This window comes from Condylostylus longicornis, unplaced genomic scaffold (genome assembly GCF_029603195.1).
Source record: "Condylostylus longicornis isolate FDR11 unplaced genomic scaffold, ASM2960319v2 ptg000018l, whole genome shotgun sequence".
Classification (NCBI taxonomy): Eukaryota; Metazoa; Arthropoda; class Insecta; order Diptera; family Dolichopodidae; genus Condylostylus; species Condylostylus longicornis.
The window spans coordinates 8800754-8820993 of NW_026577987.1; the positions used below are offsets into that span (position 1 = coordinate 8800754).

Consider the following 20240-nt stretch of genomic DNA (forward strand, 5'->3'; position numbering starts at 1 on the left):
TAATTTAATTAAACCAATCATTATACATATTTACAGTTGCCTAGACGTGTTTCTCAAGTAGTTCGTTCCAAAAGTTTGCGTGCTCTAAACAGCTTCAGATTGAAAAACACCACCACAATTTATGTATTTCCATCAGAAGTTTAAAATTCATTACATTTTATTTTCAAAAATACATAATAAAAAAAAAACAAAATAAATAAACAAAAAAAATTAACACCTAATAAAAATTTTAAAATAAATTTTAAAATTCGTAAAACATTTTTTATACATTTAAAATCTCAAGTTATATAAAAACATACATAAACATACATATTATGTAAAATTGCATACATTTTGTACACAATATTCACTGCCTATTTAATAATATTTTGTGTTGTTTTAATATTCTAAGTTTTTGAAATGGTTGTTAAATACTTCACATGATTTTAAAATGCCTTTAAGATTTACACATATGTACATATGTATTTAAGTGTAAATTTTGAATTTAACAAAAAAAAATAAATTTTGGTAATTACGTATGAAACGGAATACTCACTTTGTAATAATTAAAATGTAAATGAACTGACATATTTTGAGAATTATTTTATTTAAATTACATAATAGTCAATTGAAATTTAAATTATATTGTACATAAAAACTCTTAGCAGCCATAAGTGTACTAGCTGCTGCTTACAGCTTATATATCATATCCTTTGATTTCGAAAATTTATAGCTTTCAATAATTTTATTTGTACCAAAATTGAAGTTTTACATACTGTAGACTTTAAATTACATACATATATATTGATTTTTTTAAACTATCCCAGTATGACTTATTATGCAGTTTATTTTCTACTAGCGAGATGTGAATTCGTAGATATAATTATAATTGTCTTAAAAAGTAGTAAAATTATTAGTTTAAAAAATTAATGAATAATAATTTCTATTTTAAAATAAATTGGAAATTAAGGTCTTACGTCTAATTTAAAAAAATATGTTGTAGACATGGAGGAAGTGAAATACTTTTGAATTAAATTTTCTGTTGCCAATATTAGTGTGCCGCAAAATTTTTTCATTAAAATTAACGAGTGACAAAAAAAAACGATAAGAATGCTCTGCTCTAATTTAATAAGCTCAAATTTCATAGTGGTTATGTTGCATTTATAACTGAAATTCTTATTCAATCTCTTAAACACATCTTATTCGATGAGTTAGAAGGATGTTAGTCTTATACATATTCGTACAATTTAATATCTTTTTTTTTCCAAATATAATAAATTATAGTATAATAAAGGTATAATAAATTTTAGTCGACTTCATGTCACATGTTTAGACGACTTCATGTTTTTGAAGATGACAAGTTCAGTCCTTATATTGAAATGAGAAAATTAAGAAAAAATTTAAGAAAAATTAGAAAAAATTTAATTTCAAAAAATTAAATTTGAAGTTTGACTAAAGAATGAATCGTAGCCTATAATTACTTAAGCGAAATTATTTTTCAACATTTTTATCGAATTAAATTCATGTGAAGTATACAAAACACGCTTACTTACTACTAGTTAACTAATTATATATAAAATGTATATAATATTATTTTCCAATACAATTTTTTATTGAATTTTTTTACCTTGTTTTACATTTTTTTTATTTAAAAAAATATAATATTTAAGTTACAATAAAACATTATGATAATTACATACATATGTGTTCTAAATAAAGTACATACATATTAACTTAATAGAAAAAAAAACACTTAAATTGAATCCTATATAAAATAATTCGCTTTATGATATATTCAAAAATTTTTTGAAAGTTGCACTTACCATTTTAAAATGTTTTTGTTAATTTAGTGAATCTACATTTTTAATTATGAAAATGTTTAAAATTTTCTTTTTTAATTTTTAACAATATTTTTTGTACTTCCCTTTACTAATTATATTTTTTTTATTAGTTAACTTGCAATAATGTTGATTGTTCTACTAAAAAATTCACTGTAAAATAGAAAATTAATATTAAAACAAAATTTTTGAAGCTTCTGTATTTCTCACAATTTACTTGAGTTATTAAAACTTGGAATTTCGCATATGCAACTTTTAATTATTAAATAAACAAAAAAAAAAAGAAATTTTGAAAAAATTGTACGAAATCAATTTTTTTTAAATTATTGTTACATATAAATTTTAATCATTAATTATTTGAAACTTTATTTTCAAAATTTAAAATAATTATTCAAATACAAAATTTTCAGCCTGTGTGTTTTATTATATGCGTTTGATTTGTATTTATATTTTACATTATTTACACTAATTGTAAACTATTTCTATTATTTTAAATTTTGTAAGGCTATTGAAAAATCTTGCGTAAATATTTTTTAATATTAATAGGAAAAAAAACATTTTAAACAATTAATTAATATTTCCACCTTTCTTTAATTACACGTATACAATAAAATATGTAATAGGTTTTAAAATAATTATTAACATCAATCATATTAAAAATAAACACAAATTATATGCATAAATATATAAAATTATATAACAGGACAGAAAAAGAGAAATAATAATAGATAAATTAAAAAAGAGTTAAACCTGAATTAAAAAAAATTCATTATGACAATATTGAATATAATAGAAGAGATAAAATTAAATTGTATTTATATTACTATTGATAAAATTAAAAAGAAAAGTATAGAGTAACATATACATAGCAACTTTGATAATATAAATATTATGTATACAATATATATTATATACATATAAACACAAATAAGGATATAAGCCGTATAGATGTATGTATATATATATATATAAACTATTCATTAACAATTAATTATTATTATTATTATTATCATTATTATTATTATTATTATTATTATAATTATTATTATTATTATCATTATGAATATATATATATATATATATATATATATATATATACATGTATATTGCATAAAAGATAGTTATTATACATATTATTAAATTATAGTTTTAAGGCAAATAAAAAAATGCGTATTTTTCATAATTATTAAATATTGAAAAAAAGATAGTTATAGCGATTATACATAATTAATTATTTAATTAAAAGTTTTATTAAATTGAATTTGCATTATAGCATTATTATTGTTTAGATAAGAAAACTAATTCAATAAAAAGAAAACAAAAATTAAGATTTAAAATTATAGATCTCATTTAAAAATATTATAAATACAATATACAAACACAATGAAAAAACAAATTAGTAAAAAAAATTAAATAAACTTTTATATATATAAAAAAAAAAAAAATTATTAATTTTATTTATATAAAATATGAAAAAATTAATACAAAATATTTATTTCCAAGTTTTCAAATGCAACATTTGTTTAAAATAATTGGCAATTAAAAATAAAATTTATTACTTTAAATTTCTGCGAAAGTATAAAGTTATTACCGTAACGCTAGTTAAAAACAAATAAAAAAGAACAAAAGAAATTAAAAAAAAAGTTAACTTCTTATATTGATATGTTAGTACATACATATTCAAACATAAAATTATTTATATATACAATGTAAAATATTAATACCAATATAAAAATATAAGACTATTTCCAGTTTATTCTCACGAAGAATAATAACGGTAACTCTATATAATATTATTTTTTATATAATATAAAGAAGTTATTATCAAAATTTATAAATCAATGTTAATTAATTTAATAATTGTATTTATGATGATCGAATAATAAAATTTTTGTGTCACTTTTCAAACAATATTAATTTATTTCGGACTTATCCGGAGATTAATTGGTCATATTAGAATTTTTTATAACTTTTATCAATTTGTAAATCACTTTAGAAAATTTTTGTTTGAACACTATCAAATGGTCATTAAAGTTCCAAATTTTATTACGTAGAAAAAATTTTGTGCAAGGTCTTATTGATTTTAATGGTTCTTTTCAATGAAAAACAAAGAACTTTAAAATTATTTTCTAATTAAATACTGGTTGTTTTCGATAACTAAACTATTTAATGCATTTTTACACCGTATGCATTTATATTAATCAGTCATCATAAATTTAAATATTAAATTATTGAAATCACATTCTTCCATAAATTAATAAAGGGAAAAAGAATTGAATAAACTAAAAAAAAAAAAAAGAAATTAAACCGCATTTTCTCTGTCTCTTTCTATACGTACTCTATAAATTATACATCAATAATTATACTTGTTATTTAAATAAATAAATATTAATAAAATATTATTTAAAAGAAAATACTATATAATTTGATTATTCATTAAAAAAACACACATATACTACAAAATTTACTCGATAGCTAAGAAAAATTAAAAAAGCAATTAAAAATTGTCAATTTTTAACTCTTGCCTTCTGCAAGCTCTTTGTATTTAAGATGGTATAAAAATTATATAAATCGATATTTTATATATGTAGTTGTTACCTATGTATTCTAAATTTTTATTTACTGGTTACTAAATAATTTAAATTTTTAGAATCCTAAAATTAAATTATTCATTATTATTTTTATCTAATCATCAAAATTCTTTTAAGTATAATTATAACATTCAATTTCCAACATTTTTTTTTCAATTTCCTGTTTAGTTTCTCATAAATATAAAGAACCAGTATCCTGTTTCTTCTTATCTAATAAGTTTGAAAAATTAAATACATATGTATGTACATAAGTATACTCAACAATTTTTTTGATTCACATCTTATATAATTACCCCAATTTTTTAATTGGACACAATCTTTTACAAATTAATATAATAGAAGTTTGATAAATCTTTGTTGTTTTTGATAAATTTTTTGTAAGCAGTTTAAATAAAAATAAAAAATTTTGTTTTCTAATCAATTTTCATAACTTAAACATTTTAATAAACATCTTAAACGTACTATAATTATGAACTGAAATTTTTGTTTTAAAAAATTAAAAAAAAAAATTGGAATGCAATATGATGTGTTCTGCTTATGTAATATGAAAAAAAAAAAATAAAATAAATAAAATTATATAAATTAAAAGGATTATAAATAAATAATAATGGTTATACTACATAAATGTATTATTTTAATTAAATAAGAAAATCTAACGATAATAAAAATTCAATTGCAATAAAACCAACAAAAATCATGTAGTTGAGAAAAATTTTACATTTTACAGCCCGGCAACCATTTACGAATTCACTGTGAAACAAATTTAATATTTGATAAAGTTTGGTAAATTGATATAAAAAATATATACTTACATATTTACCATTATTTAGACATTCTGAATTTTGTCTAATGAACATTTACATATCTTGTTCTAGCCCTTCAATTGTTTTTCCCGAATTTCAGTTAGTTTACCGAATTGTTTCACATTCATTAATATAATTGCAAACCCACAAATTGTTATTTTTATTAGTAAAGATTAAATAAAAAAAATATTTTAATATTTGCAGACTCATGTTGCTTATTCATTTATTTATTAAAAATGTGCAATAAATTTAAAGTTCGAAGTTTCTATATTTTTAACAGTATTCTATAAAGTTCGAATATTCTATATACATACACTTTTATACGACTGCAGGTGTAAATTCAAGTTCAGATTTATTTGAAGATTTTATCAGAAAATATTACATCTACTTGTTTTTTCATCTTTCATATTTCCCCGTTAATTCGTTTCTTTATTTGGGGGTTGGGTTTTTTTTGTTTCCACTTTAATATAGTCTAAAATTTTATGCCTACTAAAAATCTATAAATATCTCCAAAAAAGCATTTTTTATCTTTTAAGCATTATAAATAACAAAATTATTTTTGACAACGTCAAACTAATACGACTCGTAAAAATTTAGTGAAAAAACATACGCTCATGAGAAAGATCTCATTATTTTGTACTAATAACAGAGTTAAAATTTAATACGGTCTCGTGAAGGAAGGAATTACTTTGTTGAAATATGCATGCTCAAAAACAACTCTATGAAGCTCATCGCATTATTTTCTAAAATCAGAGTTTTTATATTAAAAAATTTTTATCTGATCAGAACGTATTCTCAAACCGAACGTCAATTGAATCAACCAGGTTCCGTTCACAAAATTTTAGTGATTTGCATACTGTAGGCAAAGGCGAAATATTGTTCCACATTATCCTATACAGAAATTTTGACAAAGCACTCAATTTGTTACTGCTTGAAAAGCGTTTCGAAAGTTCGTTTTTGCTTTAAAAAGCAAATAACACATAAAACTTGTCTTGACAAGTGGGTAATATATTTTAATCATTTTTTATTTTTCAGCTGTAGCCTACTAACATTTGACTTCTCTTGTCATTTTCCGCATTAATTGGTAAGTTTTAAGACAAGTTAAAATCATAACTAAATGTCAAAGCATATGACTTTGACAATTCCAATTTTTTCATTCATTTGACAATTCATTCCATGATGTACACCCACTCTGTAATCTAAAAAAAATTGACGAAAATGTAATTTTTTAACCATATGACGACGTCTTAAAATTAAGCTTTATTCCAATTATTTCATATTTTAATCAAAAGCTTCAATTAAAATTATAAACATAATCAGGATATAAAGATCCACACAAAATTTGACAGCTGCAATAAAAAATTGTGGTATATGGAATAAAAATGCAAATTCAAAGCAACACCAAAAATTATTTCATTTTCTGATCTCAAATCTAGATGTCAAAATATACAACTTGATTGCAAACTTAATTTGTTATTGTTTCTAAACAAATTGTCACTATACAAATTTTGAAACTGTCAAAATTGGAACTGAGCTTTGCGACAATTAAAAGTAATTAACTTTAAAGGTTTGAATGAAATTATACGAGGCAATTCAAATTATGAATTTTCTATTATTAATTTAATGTTGCGTCGTAATTTTTCTGCTAGCAAATCAAAGCAAAAAGTTGTATCTTGCATTATCCGAATCTAGCTAGAAAATCTAATTCCAATGTAATACATTATCAGTCGTTTAATACACAACACACAGCATTAATTAAAATAAGGCAAAATAATTTTTAACACATACATATATATGTATTAAACATTAATTTCTGGGTACAAAATGAAAAATGTATATACATTTTATATCAACTTAAACAATTTCTTTTGTGTTTTTTTGTTTTAATTTTGTGGACGATATCTGAATCTTGAATATTTCTGAAGGTATTATACAAGTTCCTTTTATTTTTTTATTTAACAAAGTATATATGACGTCAGAGACAATTGGCGTAAACACTGGAACTGTAATGGTCGCCTGTTGACAATTTTATTTGTATTTTCCATCCAATAAAATCTCGCCCTTTTCACTTAAAATCCGAAGATATTTACAATCCGTTAATAATTTATCCAATTTTGATAAAAAAAACCTTTAAAATATCGTTGAGTGTAAACGTTTCCTACTACTTTTTAAACCAAGATACTACGAAAAAAAGTTAAAAATGCAACACTGTATGAGGAAGCTTTTTTGTTTGTTATGCTTTTAATTTTGACATTTCAATTAGAACATTTAAAATATAAGTTGTCTTGAAGGTAATTTTCAGTTGAGATTCTGCTGTTCTGTTATCTGTTGTGTTGCAAAATTGTGTATTGTGGAAATATTTTTTTTTTTTGGTGATTAAATTAAATTACATTTAAATAATGGCTGCCGCAGATGTTGAAATTCCCAAGGTAATAAAGTTCCATAATTTTCAGCAATTAAAAAAAAGGTTTGTTTAGAAATACAATAATTTTCTTGTTAAATACAATAATTTTCTTGCTGAGTAGAACTTAGCTTGTTCTACTCATGTCTGGGATCAATTTAAAGTTAAGAAGGCGTAGTTTTAATGTCTGTCGTTTTTTAAATGTTCTTTATTTTTCTTTAAAAACTTGACAAAATTTTGATTTATAGAGTGAAGAAATTTTCAAGATATACATACATTTTTCAAAATATAATTAAAAATTTGAATATAAATTTTGTATTTTATTATGAGTTTTACAAATATGAACAAAAATTTAGTTAATAGTGCAGGAAATAAAAAACAAAAATTTTTACAAAATGAAATGGATAAATTCCATTTTAAATAAAAAAATATTTGCTTGATCTCTTGAGTGAATTTTAATAAAACACATTTCCAGAGTGAAAAAGTATAATCTGGCTGTAATTACATTATTTCGTATAGTAAATACCAAATAATTAAAAAAATGTTCCATCAATAAGTTTTAATCTATTAAGACAGCAACCTAATTGTACGTTATACCTAAATTGCATTGAAACATTTTTGTAGTAATTCATTACATATTATGAAAATACTAGAAATTATCAAATCTTGTTGTTTTTGGAATTTACCTTATTATTTAGATAGACACCTGGTTATATAGTATGTGAATCCATTTATTGTTTTTTTATGTCTCCAGTCTATTTCATATATCAGGTAAACATTCGGCTATGTAAATAAAAAGTTTTCCAAATTACTAAATTTACTAAATTTTTACTTTATTATGTTACTGCAAATGTAATCGAAAAATAAATATGTACCTAGCTATATAACATATTGTAGGTAAATACTTATTGTATGCAATACAATGTGAGTACAAAAATGAATTGCGGTAGGGCATTTACCTTATGTTGAGTAATTTAAAAAGAAATCAATGAATCATAAAGAGAAATATTTATTTTTTTTTATCAAGGACATAAATAGAGAGACGACATTATTACAAGATTTAATAATAAATGGTTTCTAAGATATCAACCTTGTTATATTTTTATAGATTTTTTTGTAATATTAAACTTAAACTGGATAGTATGTTTTCTGTTGCAAATACCTACTATTTCGGTTTTCTTCAAAATATACTTAAAAATTAAATAATATGCAATCGCTTTTAAGTGCTTGTTCAAAGCAGACGGGAAGAAATCATTTATGGGTATGTTCATACTTACATTTTAATAATATTTATTATTGATTGTGACTTTGAAAATTAAAAAATATTTAATACTTATCTACCTAATCAATATACAATATTGCAAAAAATCAATAATACATGTTACCTTTGTACATATTATTCAGCTCTATGTTGGAAATTGTTAATGAGTAATAAGTGATATTTATTCAATAATCTGCATTTAACAGGGGTAAGAATATTCATACACTACGTATACATGTATGCACCTTAAAATAGCAGTATGAGATGTATATATCTACCGGATATCTACTTATTTAAATATCTAATTGAATAAAAATAAACCTTTTTATATGAAAGTGAGTGAATGTAAAAAATAATATAATGTAAGTGCTAAGAAGAATATAATTGATCAATAAATTTTATAATGATGTGGAGTCTTCATACATACATACGAGTAATAATAATTTCAATGCACAGAGCACCTACTTTTTTGAATTTATTTTACTTAATACGTTTTTAGAATATTTAATGAATTTGTAAACTCTTATGTTATGTATGTATGTCATACAACAAGTAAATGTGCTGTATAGAATATATTCTATATCAGATTTAAAATTTCTATAGTATATTATACGCTATGTACATTTGCCACTCTAAAATTGTATTCAAAACCCAACTGTAAAATTCTATTAAAAAATTCTTTTCCTGCACTTTGTTTATTATTTTGGTTTTTTCATTATTTAGTACAATATGGTTACCGTCCCTAAATAGTTGTTTAGAAAACTTTTTGTTTATTTTTACCATACCTTATTATGCAGTGAATATTTATTTATATGATGTACATATGTATGTATATAAGTAATATGTATTTAATATGTTAAATACGTGCCCATATCCGTTGTTTATGGTGGTCAGTGGATATTTAACGTTCTAATATGCTAATGTTAAACTCGATACAATTTTATATTAGGTACCGATTTTACAATTTTTTTCATTTTATTTCCTTCAAATGGATGTATTCTACGTGCACGTATGTATCACATATATGTATGTATTTATATACATAATACATCAATTGTATTTATATTGCATTATTTGTTTATCATGTCTACATTTGCTATAATAGAGCTAATAAAATGGGTTTATAGGTACTCCATTCATAAATTTTATGCTGTTATATACCTAGTTGCTTACGCGATATTTAATTTGCAGTAAGGGGAACAATTTTCACTACTGACCTTAATCACATGAATTTATTCAATTATTTTGTGCCAATTTTTTTAAATTAACACTTTTATAAAATTCAAAAAAATTATTTTGTGTCCATACAAGTTTTTAGAGTAAAATTTTTCTATCGTAACAATTTCTGTATTACATGTTATATGCATTAATTAAGAAATAATTATTCAATTGTATTACTTATAAAAACATATTATAATTATAGATATCTATTTGTTACATACACTATTCTACATATGTACTTTGAATTTTCGTTGCAAGAAAATCATGTTTAACAATTTCGTAAATTAAACTTTTCCAATTTTGAAAAAAAAAAAATTAAAAATTTTACTATTCCTTGGTACAAAAACTATTAAGTTTTGATCTAAAAGGACTGATGTTATTTTTCTTGTAATTGTCAGTTTCATATCAACCAGCAACCTGAAATTTGGAAAAAGTTATTTTAAAGGCATGCAATTCAAATGGAATTGCTGCTCTAATCAAATTTACTGTACAATATTTTCTTTTATTGTTCTCCTTCCTTTTTTTTTATATAAAAGGATTCTGATGCTGTTCTCTTCAATGGCATTCCAAGAAAAAATAAATTCAAGGATCACTTAAAATTTATAAATGCATGAACGATTTCTAAAAATAATTTTTTTTTTTGTACCGATTCCAAAATCTTAATTATCTTAAAAGTTTATCTTTTTTGTCTGAACATTCGTCTGTTTTTTTTAAATAATTTTAATTTATTAAAATTATAAATTAGATTTTTATTATTTTAACTCAAAAAAAATGTTTCGTATAATTAAAATAATGTTATTGTTTTAAGCGAGAGTTGGGTAATAATAAGTTTAGAATTTGAATTTCTTTAACACGTTTTACTTTTAGAAGTATTTATTATAAAATTGAATATTTTGATATTGTGTGTCAACTCGACTTTTGGTTTGAAATGTTATTAATATAAAATATTTTTGATATTTCCACATATTCTTGACATCATTTTCGCTTTATCTAAATCTTAAATGAATTGCACTTACAGTGTAAAAGATGTATTTATAAAGGACGTAATTTTTTTATAGGAAAAATTAAAATTTTGAAGTGGACAGCATATCCTTATTGCAAAATTTTTTCTATTTTGCATTAAAGTAGTACAGTTTTACTTCTGAACGAATAAAGAAAGATTTTTGTAACTAATTTCGCATATTAAAATTGATTGTTTTTGAAAATAAAATATTTGAAAATATTGCAGTTTTAAATATTATAATTTCGAAATGATTCGAATGTATTCCTACTGTTACGTGGTATAAAGTTCACAATAATACATACATTTTCAACTACATATTCTTATAATGAAAATAATATTATTAAATTAAACCTTTTCTAAATAATTTTAGCATGAGCACCATATACGAACTTTGAAATTGGCAGGACATGTTGGTTTTGATAGCTTACCTGATCAACTTGTCAATAAAAGTGTTCAAAATGGATTTGTTTTCAATATTATGTGTATTGGTAAATAATTTTTATTTTTATAATCAGAAAATAAAAATGGTTTAATTATTCTGTTCACTAATTTGCATAGGTGAGACTGGTTTAGGAAAGTCAACCCTAATGGATACACTTTTTAATACTAGTTTTGAATCTACACCCAGTCCACATACATTGCCAAATGTTAAACTCAAAGCCCATACGTATGAGCTTCAGGAAAGTTCAGTTCGTTTGAAATTAACAATTTGCGATACTGTTGGATACGGGGATCAAATAAATAAAGATGATTCATTTAAGGCAGTTGTTGATTATATTGATGCACAATTTGAAGCATATTTACAAGAAGAATTAAAAATAAAACGTTCTTTATCAGCCTGTCATGACAGTCGTATACACATATGTTTATACTTCATTTGCCCCACAGGACACGGTCTTAAATCATTAGATTTGGTTTGCATGAAAAAACTGGATACAAAAGTGAATATAATACCAATTATTGCCAAAGCCGATACAATATCTAAAATCGAGCTACAACGCTTTAAGGCAAAAATCAATCAAGAATTACAATCAAATGGCGTACATATTTATCAGTTTCCAACTGATGATGAAACAGTGTCTGAAACGAATTCCATAATGAATGGTCATGTACCCTTCGCTGTTGTCGGTAGCACAGATTTTGTACGCTTGGGTAATAAAATGGTGCGAGCCAGGCAGTATCCTTGGGGCACAGTGCAAGTTGAAAACGAAGGACATTGTGATTTTGTTAAACTAAGAGAAATGTTAATTAGAACGAATATGGAAGATATGAGAGAAAAAACCCATACAAAACATTACGAGTTGTACAGACAAAAACGATTAGAACAAATGGGATTTACCGATGTTGATAGTGAAAATAAGCCAGTAAGTATGAATAAAATAATACAAATTTTAGATCGTTTTGAAATCAGTAATCCGAATTATATTACACAAATTTATCAAATAAAAGTTTAATGTACTGAAAATGTCTTATCAAAATTTCTTTACATTACGTTCTTTAATAAAATAAAAGTATTGCCATAAATTAAATACTAAATTTCCTTTTTAGGTATCATTCCAACAAACATTTGAAGCCAAACGATCCAACCACTTAGCAGAATTGCAAGCTAAGGAAGAAGAAGTAAGGCAGATGTTTGTGCAACGGGTCAAAGAGAAAGAAGCCGAATTAAAGGATAGCGAAAAAGAGGTTTGTTCTAAATAATATTCATATCGAATAAGTTTTTCTTTTATGTCACTTTAAACCTGCTTTAACTCTACAATTTTCTTGCTGATGTTTTGAATTTGAGATAATTTTGAGATTAAAAAGGTTTGAATTGCCAAAAAATTTTGAATTTAAAAACTCATTAGAGAATTTTTATTACTTTTATATTAATTGATACGTAAATCTTAAATGTTAAAAATTTTAGCTTCATTCTAAATTCGATAAATTGAAGAAAGATCATGCTGAAGAGAAACGTAAATTGGAAGATGCACGTAAGAAGCTTGAAGAAGAATTTGTCGAATTTAATAGGCGTAAAGCACAAATGGCAACCCATCATACTTTGACTTTAGGAAAAAATAAGAAAAAATGAGGTTTATCTTTAGAATTAATATCGAAAAACTAAGGTGTAATAATATGCAAATATTGCATAAATATTTATTTAAATAACATTCACTTTTAATATTTTTGGTGAATAATTTTGTCTTGTTTTTTTAATTTTTTAGTTTTTAAACTAATTTTTAAAAACCAAATAAAGTAACAATTATATGAAAAAAGTATTAATAATTTACTAAGGAAATTTTCATTAAAGAAAATCATTAAATACTAACATTTGTATAAATTTTATCTATATTTCATATTATATTAAACCTAATAAAAAGAATATAATAAATTAATCATTTTACGCACAATTTAAATAAATTTTAAATTAAAAACGACTAATTACAGCTTAAATTTTTAAAGTGGTTTTTATAATTTATATTTACAATAATTATTTTTGAAATTGAAAGTAACGGAGTTCTAAAATCATACCAGATTATAAAAGAATTATTGGGCTTCATTATGAAAAAAATTATCGTACAGTACACGATATTTCCTAAAACTTTTGCAGTGCTAGAGTTACAGCTTTCCGAATAATCGTCAAAAAGTTTTAAATTATTGATTGACCTTCATATTGAAAAAAACACAATTATTCTATTAAAAAAATTGTGTTGTTAATATTTAAAAAAAAAATTACTTTTTATATATAAATACATATATGTATTATAGTTTTTACATACATATATATACTGTAATACAAATACCAAAAATTTTTAATACCATTTAAATTTTTAAATTAAATAATAATTAAATAAAAATACATACGAATAAAAAAATTTGTCGGTTTTACCGGCTATTGCTTCAAAATAACGTCATAAAACGACAATAATGCGCTATGATTATCCTATATCGTGTATTGGATTTTTTCATAAAGGCATTCGGAGTAGAACATTCGTTCAGTTCAATTTAATAAGCTTAAAAAAACAATTAACGGTTACTTTTCATTTGCTTCCTTAATGTTTTTATGAAAATATAAAAGTATTTATGTAATAAAGTTTTTTTTGTTTGAATATTTCTTGTTTGAATTTACAATTAAACAAAAGAATTAAATGAAGCATGGCTCAAGCTTCTAAATAATAATTTTTTAAACATTTTAATTGAAACTTTCCAAACCATTATTTCTTTATTTAGTTTAATATACTCATGGAAGCAGCGATAAGTATAATTAAATTCTTATTAAAACCAAGAAAGGAAGTAAATTCCCAAAAAAAAGTTTGATTTTTTGTTATATGCATACATACATATATATAGTCATAGTATTATTTAAAAAAAAAACATGCGTTTTATACATACTATATTTCATTATATCTTTTAAAAACATTTGTTTAAAATATGTACTGTAATGTAGTTATTAATATACATATGTAAGTAATATTATACATTGTACAGTTTTATTAAGAAACAAATTTCAATGATTTGCTTATTGTAAAATATATATAATATCCATAACTTCAAAATTGCAGTAATACTGTATTTACTACACATTATAATGCCTACAACCGTAAGCTTAATTGTGTATTAAAATTTTATTATTGCATCTTTTAAGTTAGGATATTTCATACATTATCTTGTCATTATGTTTAATTTGTTTTTGCTATCGGATTAAAAAATTTTTTTTCGATTATAAGACATTTTCTGACTTCTAGAAATCTCCATTTTTAAGAGTTTCAGCACTTAGAATTTCTTCATCAAAAATAAATAAAATTTCAGCAACAGTCAAAAGGGAGAATTTCTAAAGTATAATTTTTCTAATATTCATGCCTTTCACGTTACAATCTTTCAATTCATAATAAACCTTGTAGCATATTCAATGATTTCTGGCCGGTCCGGTTGTCAGAAAACTTTCCAGGAACACTTATAATAATCTGAAACCTTTTCGACGATATATCGTATAATTTATTTTTAATAAATTTTTTTAGAAGCACCGGAATGGTGCTAGATCTTCTATGAGACCATTAATAATGGAAAAAGAGAATTTGGTATAAAACTGCATTGTATTTTGTTTAATCTAGCATAACTTGCTCGACTAAAATATATTTCAACACTCCCAATACCTGTGCTTATTCGACGACTGCTGAATCAATGGTTGACATAAGTTTCATTTTCCTAGCCAATAAAGTTTGTTTGCAATACAGAATGAAATGTATGTAATTATTTGATGCAAAAGCCATCGTGTAAACACATCTAATCAATCTAAATTTATATGGCCACTGTATAAACTAATTTCAAAGACTTGACTTATCAATTTTTTTTTCATTAAATAAAAACTTTTGACAGAAATGTATTAAAAATTGAAATTTAATTTAAAAGAAGTGAAATTTTCAACCATTTCTGTTTTGCATACTTACATATTATCTTAATAGTAAAGAGAAAAGTTTTTTCAAAAGTAACAATAAAAAGTAATCGCCAATATTAAAGTAATCATTTGCCATATCAATGCATAATTCATTGAATATTTTTACGCTTGTAGGGGAAGTGACACATCCCGAGTTGTTAGAAATTTTATTCATTTTACAAAGAAAAATACGCGTCAAATATATTAAATATTTTTCTCTTAGTTTTATAGAAATAATTTTTTGGAATTGGTAATTTTGTGCATTGAAAATATTAAAAAAGCATTAGACTTTCAATTGTTTTAATTGTGTTTGGCATCTTTTCTGTCCACATAAATTAACAAGAAAGAAAAATAGTTTTTGACATATGGGTTGTCATTTGATTTGGTGAAATGTCAAATTAGAACTTAACTATGTATGTACTCAAATCAAATTCAAAACTACATTGAATATCTTGGAAATTTAGAAAAAAATACATAAAACATAAATCAAAAAAAGAAATTAGAAAATGTTCAGTAAAAGGGGTTCGAGTTCTGGTGCAAAAGGTAGTCGTTCACAAAGCGGTTCGTCAACTTCTTCTAAAATCACAGTAACGAAAACTCCTCATCAGACTTCAGGGGGAACTAATATTATATTGGAAACGAATGATACGGAACCGACCGTTAATATACCATTTATTAAAATTGGTGATAATGCACGTTTATTGCCAAAATATTCGTCTTGTAAGATAAAAATTTACCATTTTGCTATTTACGCATAGTTACAATATTAAATTAATTTAAAATTTTAGCGTTAATGAGATCGAAAGATGACTTTGTTCCAGCCGAAGATTTGGATTTTATACAATTAGAATTAGAAAGCTTATTATCCACCGTTGCGCAGAGACATAGATTTCTCAAATTGGAATATGAGTCTTTAGAAAAGGATGATAAACGTCGTAGTAAAATAGTAGAAAAACAACCGTCATCACCTGGCAAACGCAAAAGATTAGATGATAAAAAATCTAAGACTTCACAGTTCAAATCAACAAAACAAAAAAATCCAAATTCAACATATTCTCCGGCTGCATCCTTACATACGGATGATAGGTAACTATAAATGTTAACGAATCTTCCCATATAAAAATATTTATTTTTGATAATGCATATTCATTATTTAATGTTTTTTTTTAATACAACAGCAGTGAGTCAACAACACATTCGATACCTCAACAACAGCAGCAACAGCAACATCAGCAGCATCAACATCATCATCCGCATCATCACACCCAAGCACATCATGTACCAAAAAAGGAACAAAAGCTAATGCTGCCTAAGAATGATATCCCAAATAAATTTTGGCTTTCAGTTGAGCCTTATTGTATGCCATTAACTAATGAGGATCTTAAAGTTAGAACAATTTTAATTCTTTTTAAGAATCTGTTATATTTTTGTTAATTTTAAATTTTAGTTAATTGATGATTTATTAGAGCAGTATCAAGGGCCTTTAATACCACCTATACCTGATCTTGGACCTCACTATAGCTCTATATGGGCGGCCGAAGATATTAAGGAAGAGAAAGACAACTCTAGTTCAAACCCAAAATCAAAATCAAAAAACAGTTTACACACAAATAATATGGACAGTGGGGACTTATTAAAAAAGGGGGAGAAAATAATGTAATTTTTTTATAATTTATTATTAAATTGACGACAAACCAAAAAAACTATTTCATTTAGGGGTGAAGGTATTACAGGACCCTTAACGCAACGTTTGGTTTCAGCATTAATGGAAGAGAATTTAATTACGGATGGTTTTTCAAATGCGGACAGCAATAGTAGTTCCGAAAATACCACATCAAATTCCGCCTCCACCTTAAGATCTCTTTCTCTAATGAAAAATGGCATAAGTATAGAAAAGCGAATGAAAAAGGAGTTAATAGAACAAGGAATATTGGATTTAGATGATTTTCCAAAGGTTAAGACCTTAATAGCTTCAATGACATTTTAATTTTAATTAATATTTGATTCCAGAATGATGAAGATGAAATATTAAATGAAATAAAACGTGTTGTAGCTGAGTTAACTGCCATTTCAGAATTCAATCGAACTGAACTACAAAATTTAAAATTAGCTGCAAAAGCAGAATTACAAAGACTGGAAGTTAAAAGGAAATTAGATCAAGTAGATCAGGAAGTAATTTTTATTTTTTATTTTAATTGCAATTTTGTCTATTATTTTGCGGTTTTTAGATCATAGAAATGTACAAAAAAGTTCTAATAGCAAAGCAGAAACGTCGACCGTTAACTTCGAATGAGCAGGAAGATATATTCAGATTAACGCAAGAGCAAAGAAGATTATGTGAACAATTAGATAGCATGCCAGTTCCTGGACCAAATTCAAAGGAGTAGGTGCTTTCTTCTGTCCTATTCTTTTTCATTTTTTATTAAATTACCACTGCTAGTTTTAAAAAAAATCTTTACTTTTAGTCTTAAATTATTAATTGGACATTTAGTTTTTATCGTAACTTTTAATATTAAATGTTTAGTTTTAAAAATAAATTGATTTTTTTCTATTTAGAAAAAATTTTGCTGTCAAAAATATCTTAATATTTTAATTATTTTAGTTAAAATTAGGCTACAACATTTTTAAAATTAAAATAAAATAGCTACATATATATCTGTAGAAAAAAATGAAGAAAAAATTGAAACATATTAGAAAGATCTTTAAAAAAATTTAAAAATAAAATAAAAAGAAGGAAACAAAAAACTTGTGTTTAAAAAAAATTTATATGCATGGATAATATATTATACAATATTTAAATTATTATAGTAAAATTATACATACATACATATATTTATTATAATATTAACAATTTGAATTATTATTTATATGCATCTCAAAAATGTCTTAAAATTTCACTGAAACAAAAAATATTGTAAAAATATTAATTTTTAAACGTGTGATTTGATTAATTCATGCCCCACAAATGATGATGATGTGCTGGACCGCGATTAAGGATGTTCTAAAGAAGTTTATGGTGAGAAAAAATCTTAATTGCCCATAGCCAAAGTAAAAATAGTTGAAAATATTAAAGTACGAAATTTTATTAACATTATGGGAAAAATACTTGTTCATTTTGTTGAAATTCAATGAAGAATTATTTATATGCATTCAATAATTTAATTGAAATTGAACATAATTTAGATGTTCGAATTAAAAAAATTATTTACTGAGTTGATTGGAATTTTTAAAATCAATTATATCAAATCAGCGTATATAATGAAAACATACAATCGAAGAAGTATTAAAACAAAATCTCAAAACTAAAGGATATTGTAAAAAAACTTTAAGATTTTAAAGAGCTTTCGAATTTGGCCCTCAAGAACTGTGATGTTATCAATAAGCAACTAAAATTGTGGATGAAAATAACAAATTTGCCAAACAGAATCGAATTTTGTTGATGAGGTATTAGGTGTGTCGAAACGTGAAAAATTTTTGCATCTTTGATCACGCTTGTTTTTAATTCTTTGCTTAGGTCGACTCGAACATGTGCTGAAATTTTCTACCCTGTTAAGATATGTCTTACCTAAATGATGTGACACGGTTGAATGTACCGAACTATTAACCCTCTTCAAATAATCCTTGTAAAATTAATAGGTTGTGAGCTTATTATTTAATTTCTATTCTTTCTGATCTATCTCTAGGCTTTTTGAAAGCGCAATAGAATTTATTATGTATTGCATTTACAAAATTTCCGGGAACAGTAGTAGTATCGAAGAATTTTATTTTAGGCTAGCCAGAAGTGGTAATAAAGATAATACAATGTATGTATGTATGTGCATATACATGGAAGTATACTCACATTTATGTAAGAAACTTAATTAAGGTTTAATTACAGGATTTTTGTCATACGGTTTACAATCAATTGGTGTTGTTAATATTTTTGAAAGTCAAGTGAAAGTGTTCCAGTAAGGTCAATGGATGATTGAGTTCACAAAATTTGTGAAATTCATAAGATGAATAATTAAAGAAAAATGAGGATCTAATTGTAGCCTCTCGCTCTTTCTCGCACTGAATGAGATGAAAGTGGGGGAGTATAATATAATCCCATATATGCAATTTTCGAATTTATTTACTGCATACGCCATTTTAAATTTTTAATTATTTTACTAAGATAATAGATTGTTGAAACTTCTATTAATTTATAGGTCTATAAAAAATTTTGATTAGAGTATACATACATATGTACATATATCTACATAAGTTATAAACTGACAGATTTTATTTGTTTCTGATTTTTTGTATGAGTTGTTTTGATTCTGAATCATTGTGATAAAATAGAAGATAACAGGTGTTTCTACTTTCAAAATTACAGTTACTTAGAATACGTCTTTTTTATATATGGTTACATCTAGTTTCTATAAAAAAATACTTTTTTTTTTAAATTCAGATAAAGTTATTTTTTATTTATTATTTCTAGTTCAATGTTTATTTACTTCTTTTAGGTTAACGTTATTGATTAATTTATGTAGAAATTTTGAAGCCAAATTTATTGATTTTCATACCCTATATTTTTATCTATTATTAATTAATATTTTAAATAGAAATATTTTTGTTTTTTTGATAATGACTGTTGACAGTTCTATGTGCAAATGCTATATTAGGGTGGGCAGCTGTTTTATGAGAAAAAATGTTACGTAATTGGTTTGTATTATAATAGTGCAACTATGCTGCCTTGGGTTTTGAAAAA

At 23.9% G+C, this 20240-nt stretch overlaps 2 protein-coding genes across 4 annotated transcripts; both read left to right on the forward strand.

Annotated features, from left to right (window-relative positions):
• Positions 1 to 7519: 7519 nt before the first annotated feature.
• Positions 7520 to 14482, forward strand: LOC129606280 (septin-2). Of its 3 annotated transcripts, none has more exons than XM_055516513.1 (5): positions 7520 to 7640; positions 11468 to 11585; positions 11656 to 12461; positions 12646 to 12783; positions 13004 to 14480. In XM_055516513.1, exons 1-5 carry the CDS (start codon positions 7611 to 7613, stop codon positions 13166 to 13168), a joined length of 1257 nt encoding a protein of 418 aa, XP_055372488.1. In that variant the 5' UTR covers positions 7520 to 7610; the 3' UTR covers positions 13169 to 14480. The 3 variants fall into 3 exon arrangements, with proteins under 3 accessions (XP_055372488.1, XP_055372489.1, XP_055372490.1); XM_055516514.1 differs by lacking the exon at positions 7520 to 7640 and adding an exon at positions 11236 to 11374 and having other exon boundaries at positions 13004 to 14482; XM_055516515.1 differs by lacking the exon at positions 7520 to 7640 and adding an exon at positions 11241 to 11371 and having other exon boundaries at positions 13004 to 14482.
• A 1169-nt stretch (positions 14483 to 15651) lies between these two features.
• Positions 15652 to 18179, forward strand: LOC129606365 (transcriptional adapter 3). Its single transcript, XM_055516669.1, has 7 exons — positions 15652 to 16231; positions 16300 to 16597; positions 16690 to 16897; positions 16959 to 17167; positions 17228 to 17465; positions 17522 to 17683; positions 17740 to 18179. The coding sequence occupies exons 1-7, from the start codon at positions 16018 to 16020 to the stop codon at positions 17896 to 17898; spliced, it is 1488 nt and encodes a 495-aa protein (XP_055372644.1). The 5' UTR covers positions 15652 to 16017; the 3' UTR covers positions 17899 to 18179.
• The last annotated feature ends 2061 nt before the right edge of the window (positions 18180 to 20240 follow it).

Bases quoted from the DNA above. Each gene is read 5' to 3' on its own strand.
- LOC129606280 (XM_055516513.1), top strand. From the start codon at position 7,611: ATGGCTGCCGCAGATGTTGAAATTCCCAAG. The intron at 11,586-11,655 runs GTAAATAATTTT...TAATTTGCATAG, and splicing joins TTTCAATATTATGTGTATTG to GTGAGACTGGTTTAGGAAAG. The intron at 12,784-13,003 runs GTTTGTTCTAAA...TAAAAATTTTAG, and splicing joins TAAAGGATAGCGAAAAAGAG to CTTCATTCTAAATTCGATAA.
- LOC129606365 (XM_055516669.1), top strand. From the start codon at position 16,018: ATGTTCAGTAAAAGGGGTTCGAGTTCTGGTGCAAAAGGTAGTCGTTCA. The intron at 16,598-16,689 runs GTAACTATAAAT...TTAATACAACAG, and splicing joins TCCTTACATACGGATGATAG to CAGTGAGTCAACAACACATT. The intron at 17,466-17,521 runs GTTAAGACCTTA...ATTTGATTCCAG, and splicing joins ATTTAGATGATTTTCCAAAG to AATGATGAAGATGAAATATT.